This window comes from Zingiber officinale, chromosome 4B (assembly GCF_018446385.1).
Source record: "Zingiber officinale cultivar Zhangliang chromosome 4B, Zo_v1.1, whole genome shotgun sequence".
NCBI lineage: Eukaryota > Viridiplantae > Streptophyta > Magnoliopsida > Zingiberales > Zingiberaceae > Zingiber > Zingiber officinale.
The window spans coordinates 2,542,698-2,557,384 of NC_055993.1; the positions used below are offsets into that span (position 1 = coordinate 2,542,698).

Below are 14,687 nucleotides of genomic sequence, written 5' to 3' on the forward strand. Positions count from 1 at the left end.
ACCTCCAAAAGAGTATGATGAGATACGTAGGTTGATCCCATTGTAGGCCGATCGGACGTCGATCGGGGGCCGCCCTGCAAGGACGTCCTCGCTCGGTCATCTTTCTTTATTCGGCATTTTTGTTGTTAGAGGGTTGTCTTTCATCCGACAGACCATGGTGTTCGACCGGGACGATGGTTGGGGGGGATTTAAGTCTTGTTTCTTACCACAGTGACAGGCTTTCTATGGAAGGTTGTTCGACCAGCCATGTCTGAGTGGTAGTGCAACCCATTCGACCAACTACGCCTGACCTAGGGATATGTGCTTCAACTATCTTTACTTTGACTTTTGTGGACTCTTTTCATCACAGTATGATTCTTGATAATTTATAACCTACATATAATTCATGATTTTGATTGTGGTGTCCCCTTAGGGCGGTGCGATGGTTAAGACATGGGGTACTGCCACATGAGGTCTTGGGGTCGAAACTCGACGTGATCGAGCATAACCTCCCCCATGTCTTGGCCATTTGCACTAATGACTAGTAGTCACCCGTGATTTACTTCCTCCGTATTGGCCTAGAGACGGGTTGGCGGAGGCACGGGGGGCGAGCGAATCGCCTTTTGCCACATGATTTTGATTGTGGTATTTTCTTTAATAAAGTGTTCCCAAAACCAAATTATGTTTCATATAAAATAATTTTACAGAAATTTACATAAACCTTTTAACATAGTATATGCGAACAGATTCTATCTGAAATGAATTCCAAGAATGTACATTCTAATGAGAATACTGATCATGCATCTAACCAAAATGTGAAAAGAATGTGCATTCTAATAAGCTCAGTTGCTTCATATGAGCCTGATTAATCATTTTTTTTCAGTCGCTTCATTTGAATAATTATGGCAAAAGGTAAATACGTTCATCCCCAGCACCCCCGTCAATCCGTCCCAGGGCCAACACAGAGTTACTTCATATGAACAAGATTATATATTTTGTTGACCCCGCAGGTCATCCGAGTTGATGTGTGGCGGATGTTGCCACAATGAGGTCGCAGGGTCGATCCTCGGGACAGCTGGGGAATAAATATCTTATCCCCCGTATTATATCATATTCATCACATGCTCACTTGGATGTTACGATTTACTTTTCTCGTGATGGCCTTGGGTCGGGTAAGCGTTTCGTTTTTTTTTTTTTTTTTTTTTTTTTGCCACAAAGATTATATATTTTGTTAGGCCACCTGTCCTCCATCTCCACTTTCCTCTCTCTATAAATTCCCACCCAGCCTCTGGTCAAGAAAAATCAGCTCATGAGCTCGTAGGTCATCAGTTATGGAAGGCCAGCAGCAGAATTCCAGGTCTAGAGTTGTGAAGGTGAACTCAGAGCAGTCGTGGAACACGTTCATCAACCAAGCCAAGGACCAAGGCTCCCCTGTAAGCCCTCTCATGGCTCAATTTCTTCCTCTCGGTCGCTCCTTTTGATGCCTGCCTGATTGCGTTGTAGGTTTTCATCCACTTCGGCGCTTCATGGTGTGTTCCCTCCCTCGCCATGAACACGTTCTTCGAGGAGCTGGCCATAGCTTATCCGGGCATCCTCTTCCTCTCGGTGGACGTTGATGAAGCCAAGGTGAGATGGATTTTTTTTTCCTTCTTTTTCACAATTCAGGAATTTCATGATACAAAATTTACCACTGTTTATTTGTTTGGTGTATTGAATGGAAATGGCAGGAGGTGGCTTCTAAGATGGGGGTGAAGGCAATGCCAACCTTCGTTCTGATGGGAGATGATGGCGCAGTGATAGACAAGACTGTCGGGGCCAATCCGGAAGAGATCAGGAAAAGGGTGGATGGCTTCGTCCAATCATTCCGCAGCTCAAAAATTCTCGAGTGAAACCAAAAAAAAAAAAAACAGTTTGATAATAAGACTTGTTTCTTGTCATTATGTGATATGTTTGACTGAGGCCATGCTGTAAATATAATCTGTAACAGATCGAACCTACATCAATGCAGTTTGAAGGTTCAATAAATAGATATTCTTTAGATAAACTTCTAAATTATGATAAGTCACTTAAACATCATTAAAGTAATCACACATTCAAAAATTTTCAAATAGTTCTACCCACTAAACTTAGTATAAAACTTTAGTCTAACCAACTAGGATTAGTAAAGGGTAGCTTCAGTTAGTTCAACTAAGCTAAATGTATCAGGTCAAAGTCATATCTTCCTAGACATGCATAGATAAAATTTTCCTAACTTACTATCATTCAAAACTTCTGAGTGTTGTTTGTCAGGTTAAACTTTTATCCCTTTTTATTACCTAGCTGAGTAAACTATTATTTTGAAGGTGCCAACTAATTTGGAGCCTCCCCTAAATTATTAAATTTGGATTTAAGTCTTAGTTTTATGTCGATTATTTTTATAGTTATAATAAATTTGATGGTAACTTGAATTTAAATTAACTTTGTAGTTATTTAATTTAATTTTTTTTTTCAATATGAGTTTGAATTTTTTTTTTTTATTTTATATTTTAGGTTTGGGTTTGAATTAATAGATTTAGTTGGATTTGGTTTTAGATAATGAATTTCATTTTTAGTTACACAACATTGATTAAGTCCTACTTGCGTGGTTAGATATGCTTTCAAAACCCAAGTTTTATTTGTTTCAAATTTTGACTTATTAAAGAAATGAAAGTTTTATTTATAGAGTTGGACTTATATCCAAGCTTGGACTTATTGTGTATATCTTTTTATATTTTCAGAATTAGGTCCAAATTTTTAGATCTTGTGGTGAAAGTTTCTAATAATCCTTTGAGTTTATTAATTTCACCTTTAAAAATTATATTTTCCTCCTCAAGTTTTATATCTTGATTTAGATTTCTATTTTCAATTTATTCCTTGAGGTGTTGATTTTCCTCGAGAAGTATTCAGTTTGTTTTTTAGATCTAATTAATTTTTTATTCAAACATGTAATTATTTTTAAAAAATTAGCAGTTAAGATAGAAGATACCTTGTTCGAACCTTCGGAAACGAGTGCGGACTCGTGGCTTGATTTGCCTTCGGACTCATCGTCTTATTCCGACTCACTTTCTGATTCCGATCCAGATGCTATCAGTGCAAGGTAGTTGTGATGCTTCTAATCTTCAACGTCTGATTCTTCCGAAGATGATTCGTTCCACGTCGCCTTAAGTGCCTTCTTTCTTCTGGTTGTTTTGGGTTTGTCCTCTTTCATTTTTGAATACTCGTGCTTGTAGTGTCTTTTCTTGTTACACCCGCAGCATGTGACCTTCGCCTTCACGTCATTTGATTTGATCACCTTTTATAGGTTCTTCATATAGTTGTTCTTTCTTCTAGTGAACATTTTTTTTTGACCATGTTCACTAGTTGTTCTTCATCGGCTTCTGAGTCAGATTTAGATTTTGTCTACGGTTTATTCTTGTACTTGGCTTCTTTTGAGAAACCTACAAAAAATGCAATACCTTTTTCGACCGGCTTTGAGTTAGTCTGTTCGTGGAGTTCAAGTTCACAAAATAACTCATCTAGTCTTAATTTATTTAAGTTCCTCAAAACTTTATAGGCATCTACTATAGATGCCCACAGTGTATTTCGAGGAAAAGAGTTCAAGGCATACCTGATTACATCCCTATTCTCTAGTTGGTGTCTGATTAGGTGGAGTCCGTTCAAAATGTCTTTGATTCTTGCGTGTAGCTGAGTAGTCATTTCTCCATCTTACATTTTAATATTAAATAAATTATTAATAATAAGTCATGCTTTATTACCTTCGCATCACTTGTGTCTTCGTGTAGTTCGATCAGTTTATCCCAGAGTTCCTTAGCATTCTTGAATGGGCCGACGCGATACAGTTCTTCCGTAGTAAGATAAACATATAGTCAAGGTCTCGGACAAAGTCTCAGACAACATAATAAGATAAGAATAGAACTTAAATTTTGTCTCCCCGAGACCAGAATTTAGTCAAGGTCTCAACTTAGGTTTCCCAAATAGACCTAAGCTGGATCGACGCATATAGTTGTTAGAGTGTATACTAAAAGTCTAGCTTTTGTATAAATATTTATTTAGAAATAAAGAATCACAATGGTCAAATATCTACATTTATTTGTTAAATGTAATTTGTTCAATTAATTTATATAGTAGACAACATGGTGTGTGGTGTCACACACAGAAGATCATGTTATCGATTCTTTATAAATTATAAACAGTTGCTCGCTACTAAAATGGAAAGGAACAAACCGTTGAAGTAGTCGTAGTGTAATTAAGTATTAATTTATCTTAACTAATAAATTACACTAATACACTCCAAGTGTATTGAGTATGACCATTTTAGGTAAGTTCTTTTTGTACTGACTTTATAAAAGAACTATGCCTTAGTTATTATGGAAGTGCGTGCTCTTAATCCTAATATAATAACAAACACGTATATTTATTATTTATTTCTTTGACTTATTAATGGGTGAGATTTAGTTCGATAAATTAATAAGCCCGATAAGTTGGGAAATGATATTACTTATAGTGTGTGTTGTTGATTATAGAAGGAAACTGTGTCCTAGTAATCTAGGTTGAGAATGACCCCAAGAGGAGCTCATAAGCATTGTCATGTTAAACCCTGCAGGTGGACTTAGTCCGACATGACGATAAAGTTGAGTGGTACTACTCTTGGACTAAGATATTAATTAAATAAGTTGTCAGTAACTCATTTAATTAGTGGACATTCGATATCTTAAACACAGGGAGACTAACACACTCATAATAAGAAGGAGCCCAAAATGTAATTTAGGATTGGTGCGGTAGTTCAATAATAGTTCTTTAGTGGAATGAATTATTATTAATGAAATTAAGTTATGTGTTCGGGGCGAACACAGGATGCTTAATTTCATCGGAAGACCAAAACCAATTCCTCCTCTCGGTCCCTATCGTAGTCTCTTAATTATAGAGTATTATATCCACCTTCTTACCCATCCTATAGGGGTCGGCCAAGCTAGCTTGAAGTCCAAGCTAAGGCCGGCCAAAGGCATGGTTCATGAGTTCATGAGGTGGCCGGCCCTAGCTTGAACCCAAGCTTAGGTGGCCGGCCCTATTAAAATAAAAAGTAATTTATTTTTTAAAATTTTTCTTATGTGGATTCCATGGTTTTAAAAGAGAGTTTAAAATTTAAATCTTTCCTTTTATAGCTTTCTACAAAAGATTAAGAAAAGATTTGAAATCTTTCCTTATTTGTAGATTGAAAGGTAGATTTTAATTTTGAGAAAACTTTCCTTTTTTAACCATGTTCATAATTTAAAAGAGAGTTTAAAAATTAAATATTCTCTTTTATTAGTTTCTACAAAAGATTAAGAAAAAATTTGATATCTTTCCTTATTTGTAGATTAAAAGGAAATTTTAATTTTTAGAGATAATTTTCCTTTTTGGAAATCATCCACATGTTTAAAAGAAAGATTTTAATTTATAAAATTTCCTTTTTATAAATCACCATGAAGGGAAAAATTATTGGAGAAATTTTTATAAATTTCCGGAAACAAATTAAGAAGTTTTAATTCTTATGTGAATTAATTTTTCCTTGATTGAGATTAGAATAGTGGCCGGCCATATGGTTTGAGAAAAGGAAATTGATTTTAAATCAATTAAATTTTCTTTTTCATGGCAAAGGAATTAAGGAAGTTTTTATTAAAATTTTCTTATTTGCCAAGACCAAGGAATATAAAAGAGGGGGTAGAGGTGCCTTCATGGGGGATAACCTCTATTCTATTTTTCTCCTCTCTTTTTCTCCTTGGGTGTGGCCGACCCCTCCTCTTTCTCTCTTTCCTTTCTTGTGGCCGAAACCTCTTCATTGGTGGAGTTGTTTTGGTGGCCGGATCAAGCAAGGAGAAGAAGGAGAGAAAGGAAGCCTAGTCTCTAGCATCCCTTGGAGCATTGGTGGTGGCCGAACCTATCCATCAAGAAGGACTCTTGGTGGCCGAAACCTAGAAGGAAGAAGAAGATGCTTGGTGGTTCTCATCTCGGAAGATTGTTGCCCACACACCGCCCGAGGTTAGAAGAGGAATACGGTAGAAGATCAAGAGGTCATTAAAGTTCACAAAGAAAGGTATTACTAGTATTTATTTTCCGCATCATGCTAGTTTATTTTTCTTTGTATGAATTCCAAACACAAGAGGCATTAGATCTAGTTTTTCGAGTTTGTGTTTTCTTTGTTTTCGAATTTGTGATTCGATTGTTCTTTTTGGTTAACCTAGAGTTATTTAAGGAAATTAAATATTAGCTTTCCTTAAAAGGCTTTGTCTAGGCGGTGGTGGTTGCTCCCATATCCAAGAAGGCCATGTGCCTCGCCATGCAGTCCTGGAAGCCAATTTTGAAAATTAATATTTAATGGAATTAATAACATAGGTGGATTTGAATCAATAGTGTGAAGTTCCGCTTGCGATTCAAATCTAAACAATTAAGAACAGATAAGTTAAATTTGGAATCAATGATGTTAAGTTCCGTCTGCGATTCCTAATTTAACTTCTAAAGAACACAATAGGTTATTTAAGGAAAAGTTCGACACTTATACAAAAAATTTTGTACAGTGGAACCAGTACGTTTTCCTAGGACTAACCAACAATAGTTCACTGGATCTTACTGGATCTCTCCTCCAGTTTCTTACCTGTTACTTATCAACTATAGTCGCTTGACTTGCTTTTGACCCACCAGATCTTCCCGCCAGCTGTCAGATCCCGCGGACCTAACTAGACTTCGACCGATTGTCAGGTCTCGCTGACCCAACTAGACTTTCCACTAGATATCGGGTCCCGCGGACCTATCTGGACTTTGTACTAGCTATCGAGTCCCACGGACCTAGCTGAATTTCAACCTTGTGTCAGATCCTTCAGACCCGTCAACTCTTGCACATTTGGTAAGGTAATTAGACCATAAAATACTTTAACTTTAAACCACTTGTCATTCACCAAAACCTGAGTTAGATTATTAGTACAAATTGCACCAACATAAAGTTTTCTAATTTCTAATGGAAACCAAATAGAAAACATGAAGCAATTGTAGTGCAACATCATGATGAATAAACCCCCTAAAAAAAGTGGTTAAAACTAAACCCTGTAGAATTCGAAACTTGGAAGTTCTACACTATAATTTGAGCATATAAAGTTTTCTAATTTCTAATGGAAACTAAATAGAAAACATGGAACAATTGTAGTGCAATATCATAATGAATAACTTCCAAAAACAGTTATTACAACTTAAGACATATGCATTTCATAAAAATAGATTTGTAACTAAGATGCTTGCACAAAAAAATTGAATCAACTATGACGATTGCACTCAAAAAACTACATTAAAACTGAGATGCATAAACTAAATAAAAGATTTAAAATGACACCCTATAATATCGAAAACTTACAAATTCTGCAATTGAACTTGGGCACCTAAAGTTCTCCGACGATTAAGGGAGAACAACTAGATCACATGAAATAATTTGACATGCTACATCAAGATGAACACCCAAAAAACAAATTTTAAAACTCACAACTAAAGAATCTGAATTCCTCCAGTTTTAGAACCTATTTAAAACATCAAAACTATTGTTACCATCAACTAGAACAAGAAAGGAACAATGCATCATGAAGGAAAGCTCCTAAAACAGTGATAAACATATGAATATATGGTATGTGAATTTCCACCAGTTATAAAAACTAATTAGAGCATCAAACTTGGTAGAGAACATGCCTTTAATTTTTAGCTACCAACTCTCTCTTCTTTGCCTTTGCTTAGAGCTCTAGAACCAGTGGAAATTTGGTGAGGATGAAAGCTTAGGGCCGGTGGAAATTTGGGAGAAGATGGAGCTTTAGGGTTTTCGGAAGTAGCCAAAGAAATCTAAGGAGAGGAAAGCATAAATTTTTTATATTCATACTAAGTCTTATAAATTTTATACATAATAAAAATTTATATTCATAGGTTATATATGTTGGAACCCCAATGTGGTTTTGGTGTGAGCAATAAGTTAAGTTAGGTCCTGTCAATTTTTAACCTTATGTCTAAGTGTGCAGGAGCTTAAGAGCACAGGTAGTCGAGCGGAAGACGCAGCTAGCGAGAAGGATGTCACACGGTGCGTCCGAGGACGAGGCGCTGCGGAAGAGTACACCGACGGACGAGAAGAAAGCATGTGGTGGTTCCGACCCCCTTTCTAGTCAGCCGCCGCGATCCAACAATATAAATTTTTATATACATACTAAATCATATAAATTTATAAAAAAATTTATACACATAGGTTATATAAATTTTTATTTACTTACTAAGTTAGATAAATTTATATAAAAATTTATACACATGGGTTATATAAATTTTTATATACTTACTAAGGGAGTGTATTCAATCAAGAGTTTTAATGACTTTCATTAATTTTTTTAGTGATAAAATTTTTATTGACTTTTATAGAATTGCACATAGTTGTGAAAAGAATTCCAAGATTGGACTTTTCCTATACATACTTTATATATCTCCTTTTCACTCTCCACGGCTTGTAACTTGAAAGTAAGAAAACGTTGCCGAGATAACACTACACGACGCGAAGAAAAATTGGGTATCCCATATCACACACCAAAAATTCATCTAATTGATGAAAAAGGAAACCACGATAAAATATCAATTTTTACCATCATACATACAAAAAAAATATGCTCATAAACAAAATACACACATACAAATCGACAATCACATAATAATCAAGGTAGGTAGTTGATGCTCAAATGAGAGTATATGCTTCCCGCAATAGATTCAAACAAATACAAACCACCACAATTTCTTTTGGATTAACCAAAATAATAAAGTCAAACGGTGTAATCCCAATAGATGTTCACCTGCCTGCGGAGAGAGATCGAAGAAGAGCCGAGGAAACGGAAAGAGAGCGCTTGATTAGCAGATGGAGCTCAGTTTTAACAGCAAAGGGGGTTGATCTAGGAGCAAGGAAAAGGCAGAATCGTGGAGAAAGGGAAAAGAGAGGCAACAACGGTCAAAAAGAGAAAGACATGTTGGGTTAAAAGTCCATAGAAATCTCAAGGATGAATAGATGACTTTTTCTTTTATTTTTTAAAGTTTACCAAGGATTTAAAGTTTGTATCCAAAGAATTTTAAAAGAATTTATGAAAATCCATAAAAGTTTAGATCCCAAAAGATTTTCATAGAGTTTTAAAAAGTTAAGTTTCAATACCATATGACTTTTTAAATCTTTATAAAAATCTAATTTGGATATCATTAAATTTTTATGGAGTTTATGAGGCCAGATCCTCTAGTCCAGAATTTTCTGGACTAGAGGAGGCCCTGCATGTTTATTGGTGAGATGAATTGGACCCCACCTATTTAACAGGTGGGGTATAGTTCACCCATCCAATAAATATGCAAGGGTCTAGGATTGATCCAGGGATCCTGGACCAGAGGATCCTTGCCCGGAGTTTATAAAAGTCTAGTTGAATATACCTAGACTTTTAAAATCCCTAAAAGTCATTGAAAGTAATAAAAAAAAAAATCCAAGATTGAATATACCCCTAAGTTATATAAATTTTTATATAAAAAATATATACACATGGGTTATATAAATTTTTATATACTTACTAAATTATATAAATTTATATAAAAATTTATACACATCAACTATACAATTTTTTATATACTTACTATTTTTATATAAAAATTTATAAATATGGATTATATAAATTTTTATATACTGGATATAAAATAAATTTTATACATATTTATATCCAACTGTTTTTTTTGTATAATTAATCAATTCAAATTACATAAATATAAGCTAACTTAATTAATTAAATCTAACTAAATCTATCTACTTAAATTCATCAATTGTAAAATAATCAAATAAATCATCTTAATTAAAATAATTTAATTTTAGACACTACAGTTTGGTTCAAGTTATCATATATAACCGTAGTTAACATAACCAAAGTTATCGAGAATAAAATATAACCTAATGTTATTTGGTTTAGTCTAGGTAATACAACAAAAACTTATTTGTTTAGAGGTTTAATGTATAACCTAGTGTAACATTTTACCGTATTACCTTCGGTAGGAAAATGTAATAAAACCTTGTTATTTAAATTTTTAAAAATTTAAATTTCAATATATATATAATATTGATAATATTATTATTAATAGTGATATATATATAAATAAATAAAATTGGATAGTATTTTTATTTTAGAATTTATTTAGATAATTTGATTGGGAGATTAAGTCTATTTAGTTTATCTCAACTAATAGTTAGGAGTTCATTGATTTAATATAATATAGTTTCAATTAAAAATACTAAAGTTAAAAAAAATCATTCTTCTTCCCTCCCATCCTAGCTTCTCCGATAGCCACCCACCGACCGCCACCCATCGACAGTCGCCTGCCGACCACTGCCCACCGCCGCCCACCACTCACTGCCACCATCCGGTGACCTGCTGCCACCTTTGACGACTCTTGCTGCTGCCCGTCAACTATCGCCCGTCGATCGTTGCCCGCCGCTCGTGCTGCCATCCGGTGATCCACTACCATCTTCGACGACCTTGACTACCGTCCGTCGACCACCACCGGCCACCTGCTGCTGCTGCTGCCTATTGCGCACGCTTGCTGCCACCTCTGCGCTTGAGTATGATGGTTATGAGGATAATTTTGGATTTTTTTTTTTACTTAACCTCCAGAATCGAGAAAGCCTAAAGCAACCCGAGGTATTCAAATTCCAGGTTTGATGCCCCAATTGCTTATGTTTGCTGATATTTCGGAATTATGAAAAACTTTGAAATATAGAAAAACTCGAACCAAATACGGTTATCATGGATAATCATAGGCAAATAACCTTTGGTTACCCTGAACCAAACTTAGAAGATTCTCTTGTTTTTAATAACAAATATAATTTTGAGTTTCTCCAATATGGTGAAATTAATTATCTACTACTTAATCTTGTATCATCATGATTGATCTTTGAGATATTGAAGAATCTTATAATAAGTTAATTGCGTCTTCAATTTATATGTGCAGAACCGTATTGAGAAAGTGTTTAAATTTTTGAAATAAAAGCATTTATAGACTTTTTTTTTTGTATATTGAACAATGGTTAATGATTGATTAAATTGAAATCGAACCAGCTAAACTTTTTTTACAAATCATACTGAACGAACTTCCTATAAAAATTGAACAAATCAAACCAATAAAAAAAATCAATTAATTTAATTGAAAACCAAAATAATTTAATTTTCAGATAGTCGAATTAACCAATTGGCTCTTACTTGAACAGTTGATTGATCACTCTCCGGGTATGACCAATGAGCGTGAGTCAAGAATTAGAAACTTTAAATTCCATATTTTGGCATAACAATCGATTGTTATGCATTTATCAGTCGACTGTTGTATCAATGATGGTTAATAGTAGGAGTCGATTGATATATTCGATTTAATTGGTTTAATTGAATATAGATTTTTAAAATCGAGATCGAACTGATAAAATTAAATTAATTGATTTTTTTATAAAATAAACTTTCAAATTAGCCAAAACAAACTTTTAAATTCTATCAGTTTATCGGTTAATTGGATTTAATACCGATATTGATAAGAGTAAGTGACTTTGAAATAAGAGAAGTAACTGAGAATGAATGAGAATTGTGAATTATGAATGATTTGAACCGGGGATGAAATTAGAGTACTATTTATAGGAATATTTAAAGAATCTTTAGACATTAATTCGGTCATTTTACGTTAGTTCGACTAAAATAAGTGAGCAATTAGAATAAAGTAATGGGTCATATAGGCCTATAGCTAAAGTAATCCACCCTTTTCCGTGAACATACACTCTATGGAAGATATATTCATAGGGTAGAGCACATAGTCTCAAGTTGCAAGCAGCTCTCAGCTATTGCTTATATCTATAGAATATCATCGAATGAAAACCAAATGGGCAACTCATTGACTCACCATCATTTCTTCATATACTAAGAAGCTGAAACAACCATAACAATGATGCTTGTGATACTTCCAACATCAACCCCTCACTGCCATTATCTCTTACACACACGGATCCTTCATCGCTACCAAGTAGGTCATAGGTTCTGGCTAAAGAGTATATGGGCAGAAATTAGAGCACTGAGAGCAAACATAAGGAAGCAGGAATGATATGGGAAAATAACTAGTACCAATGTTAGGAATGCATCTCTTCCCCAGTTAGACACCAAGTCATCAGTTCGAGCACTATCTGAGGACGATGAGGAAATCAAAAGATATACCAGTATTTGTAATAAGCAATAGAACAATTCATGCATCCATCAGCTCATTTATTATTGTCCAAACAAACTGAAAAAGGTTTGATTAAATCGAACAAATCGATCAAATTTAAAATTCAATTCAGTTATTTCTATTTTTTTTAAAAAAAAAAAGATTTTTTTCGATTAATTCGGTTTGGTTTCAATTTTTAAATTTATTATTTAGTTAAACCGAATATAAAAAACCAAACCAGTAAATCTCCCATGATTCATTATTATTAAAAAAAAATCAAATTTGATTTTAGTTAAATCTACTATTGTTAATTAAATAATATTTTATTAGTTCGATGTGTTCAATTTTTATTAACAAAATTTGATCAGTTCCATATTTTAAAAAATTTGGTATATTCGATTTCAATTAACTCAGTTAAATTTGATTCAGTTTGGACCGAATACTTACTATAGTCAAACTAAACCACAAATCCGTATTCCCACCTCTCTCATACGAATATCTATACAGCCCCGGTCCTTCGACTCAGTAGGCCCCGACGAAATAATAAAATGAGATCCCAAATAAATTTCTAATAATATATAATTTATCTACAATGACTTCTTCTAGCATTTCTATTTGTAAAATCTTTCATAATATTATCAGTTTCAAGATTTTCTAAGATGTCTTTCTCAATACATAAAATTGCCAATCAATTTAATCTTTTTTAAGACATTGACGATATCATATATGCTTTTAATAATTTTAATTTTGAAAAACTTTTTTCAATGTATGCTACCGTAACAGACATAGTCAACAAAATTCTATAAGCAATTACAACATTTGGATAATAATCTACACATTGAACAAATTAAAGAATAACAGTTGCAGAATTATCATATTTGGTAAAGTCGTTTGTAATATTTTTAATTCAGTAAATAAATCATCTAACTCAACATATGATGAGTTGTCATGAGTTAGAGTAGATTTTAAATTGACACAATATTTTTCTCAATTCATCAAGATCCAAAGTTCTTAATATTTTTGAATCGAATAAAAAATCAAATATATTTCCAAAGGTTTTCATTTGCTCGAATCTACATTTTAAAGAAGCAATTGTCTTGTCCACAATAACAATAAAATAATCAATTCTAAAGGACTCTTCTGATAATGGAACTTCATTATCTTCTCTTTCATTAAATTATCTTTTCCTAAAAATTCGGTGCTTTGTTATAAATATTGGCTATATATTCTTATCTAATGCAAGACTCTTAACAATAGTCAAACTTGCAACAAAATAATTATTCCTATACTTTCCAAAAAATGAGATTACACCTTCTAATTGTTTCATGGCAGAGTCACTGCACATAGATTTTGATTTTAATTTCTTACTCACCATATTTATAGAAAATAAGATATCATACCAAATGACCATACCAAGTAAAAATTTAAAATTTTCAATTGAATCAGCTAAACTTTCAGCTTCACTTATTGACTTTGCATCATCACAAATATTATTTAATTCAAGTAAAGCTGCTCTCATTTCCACAATTTAAAATCTAATAGTTTGAACACTTTTAATATAACTTTCCCAATGAGTATTCGACAAAGATTTGACGGTTAATACCTTCACATTATTAAGTAAAATTTTCAAACTTTTAGCAAAACTTGAAAATAATGTATATATGTGTTGCACTACTCCAAAAAAAAAATAACTTTAACATAAGAATGTGTCATATCACTAAGACTATGACAAGCACATGACATATACAACGCTCTTGGATTTATTTCAAGTAACCTCTTTTGAACTCCTTGGTGTTTTCCTTTCATATTGGAACCATTATCATAACCATGACCTCTAATATTTTCAATACTAAGAACAAGTGATTTGAACACATTTTGTAATTCATTAAAAAGTCTTAAACCAGATGTATCATCTATTTTTAGAAACTCTAAAAAGTACTCCTCTATTTTCACTTTATTACCTGACATATTAACACATCGTACTATAAAAGTCATTTGTTCTTGATGACTTATATCTGGAGTACAATAAAAAATTATTGAAAAATATTTTTCTTCTTTAATTTTATTAATGATAACACTATTAGCTAAAATAGAAATCAACTCATTCTGAATTTTATAACCCAGATAATGATAATGAATTTCATTACTTTAAATACGTCTAATATTATCTTGCATCACATAATCAAATTTAACAATCGTTTCAATCAACCCCAAAAAATTTTCATTATTGTCTTGATAAATTTTTTTATTAGATCCTCGAAAAGTCAAACATTTTATAGTTGCCAATATTCTTGTTATAACTTGTCTTCAGCGCACTTTTTCTTTGGAAATTTCTCGTTGTAGATCTTTATCAATTGTTAGATTTTTTATCTAATTGCATTTTTAATTCAATCCAAGTGTTCATGTTAATTATATGTTCAATAGTATTTTCATGTTCTTTAAGTCGTTCA

General features: G+C 33.1%; 1 protein-coding gene across 1 annotated transcript; it reads left to right on the forward strand.

Moving 5' to 3' along the window:
• The first annotated feature begins 1,194 nt into the window (after positions 1-1,194).
• Positions 1,195-1,919, forward strand: LOC121974414 (thioredoxin-like protein CXXS1). Its single transcript, XM_042525465.1, has 3 exons — positions 1,195-1,412; positions 1,483-1,605; positions 1,707-1,919. The coding sequence occupies exons 1-3, from the start codon at positions 1,311-1,313 to the stop codon at positions 1,866-1,868; spliced, it is 387 nt and encodes a 128-aa protein (XP_042381399.1). The 5' UTR covers positions 1,195-1,310; the 3' UTR covers positions 1,869-1,919.
• The last annotated feature ends 12,768 nt before the right edge of the window (positions 1,920-14,687 follow it).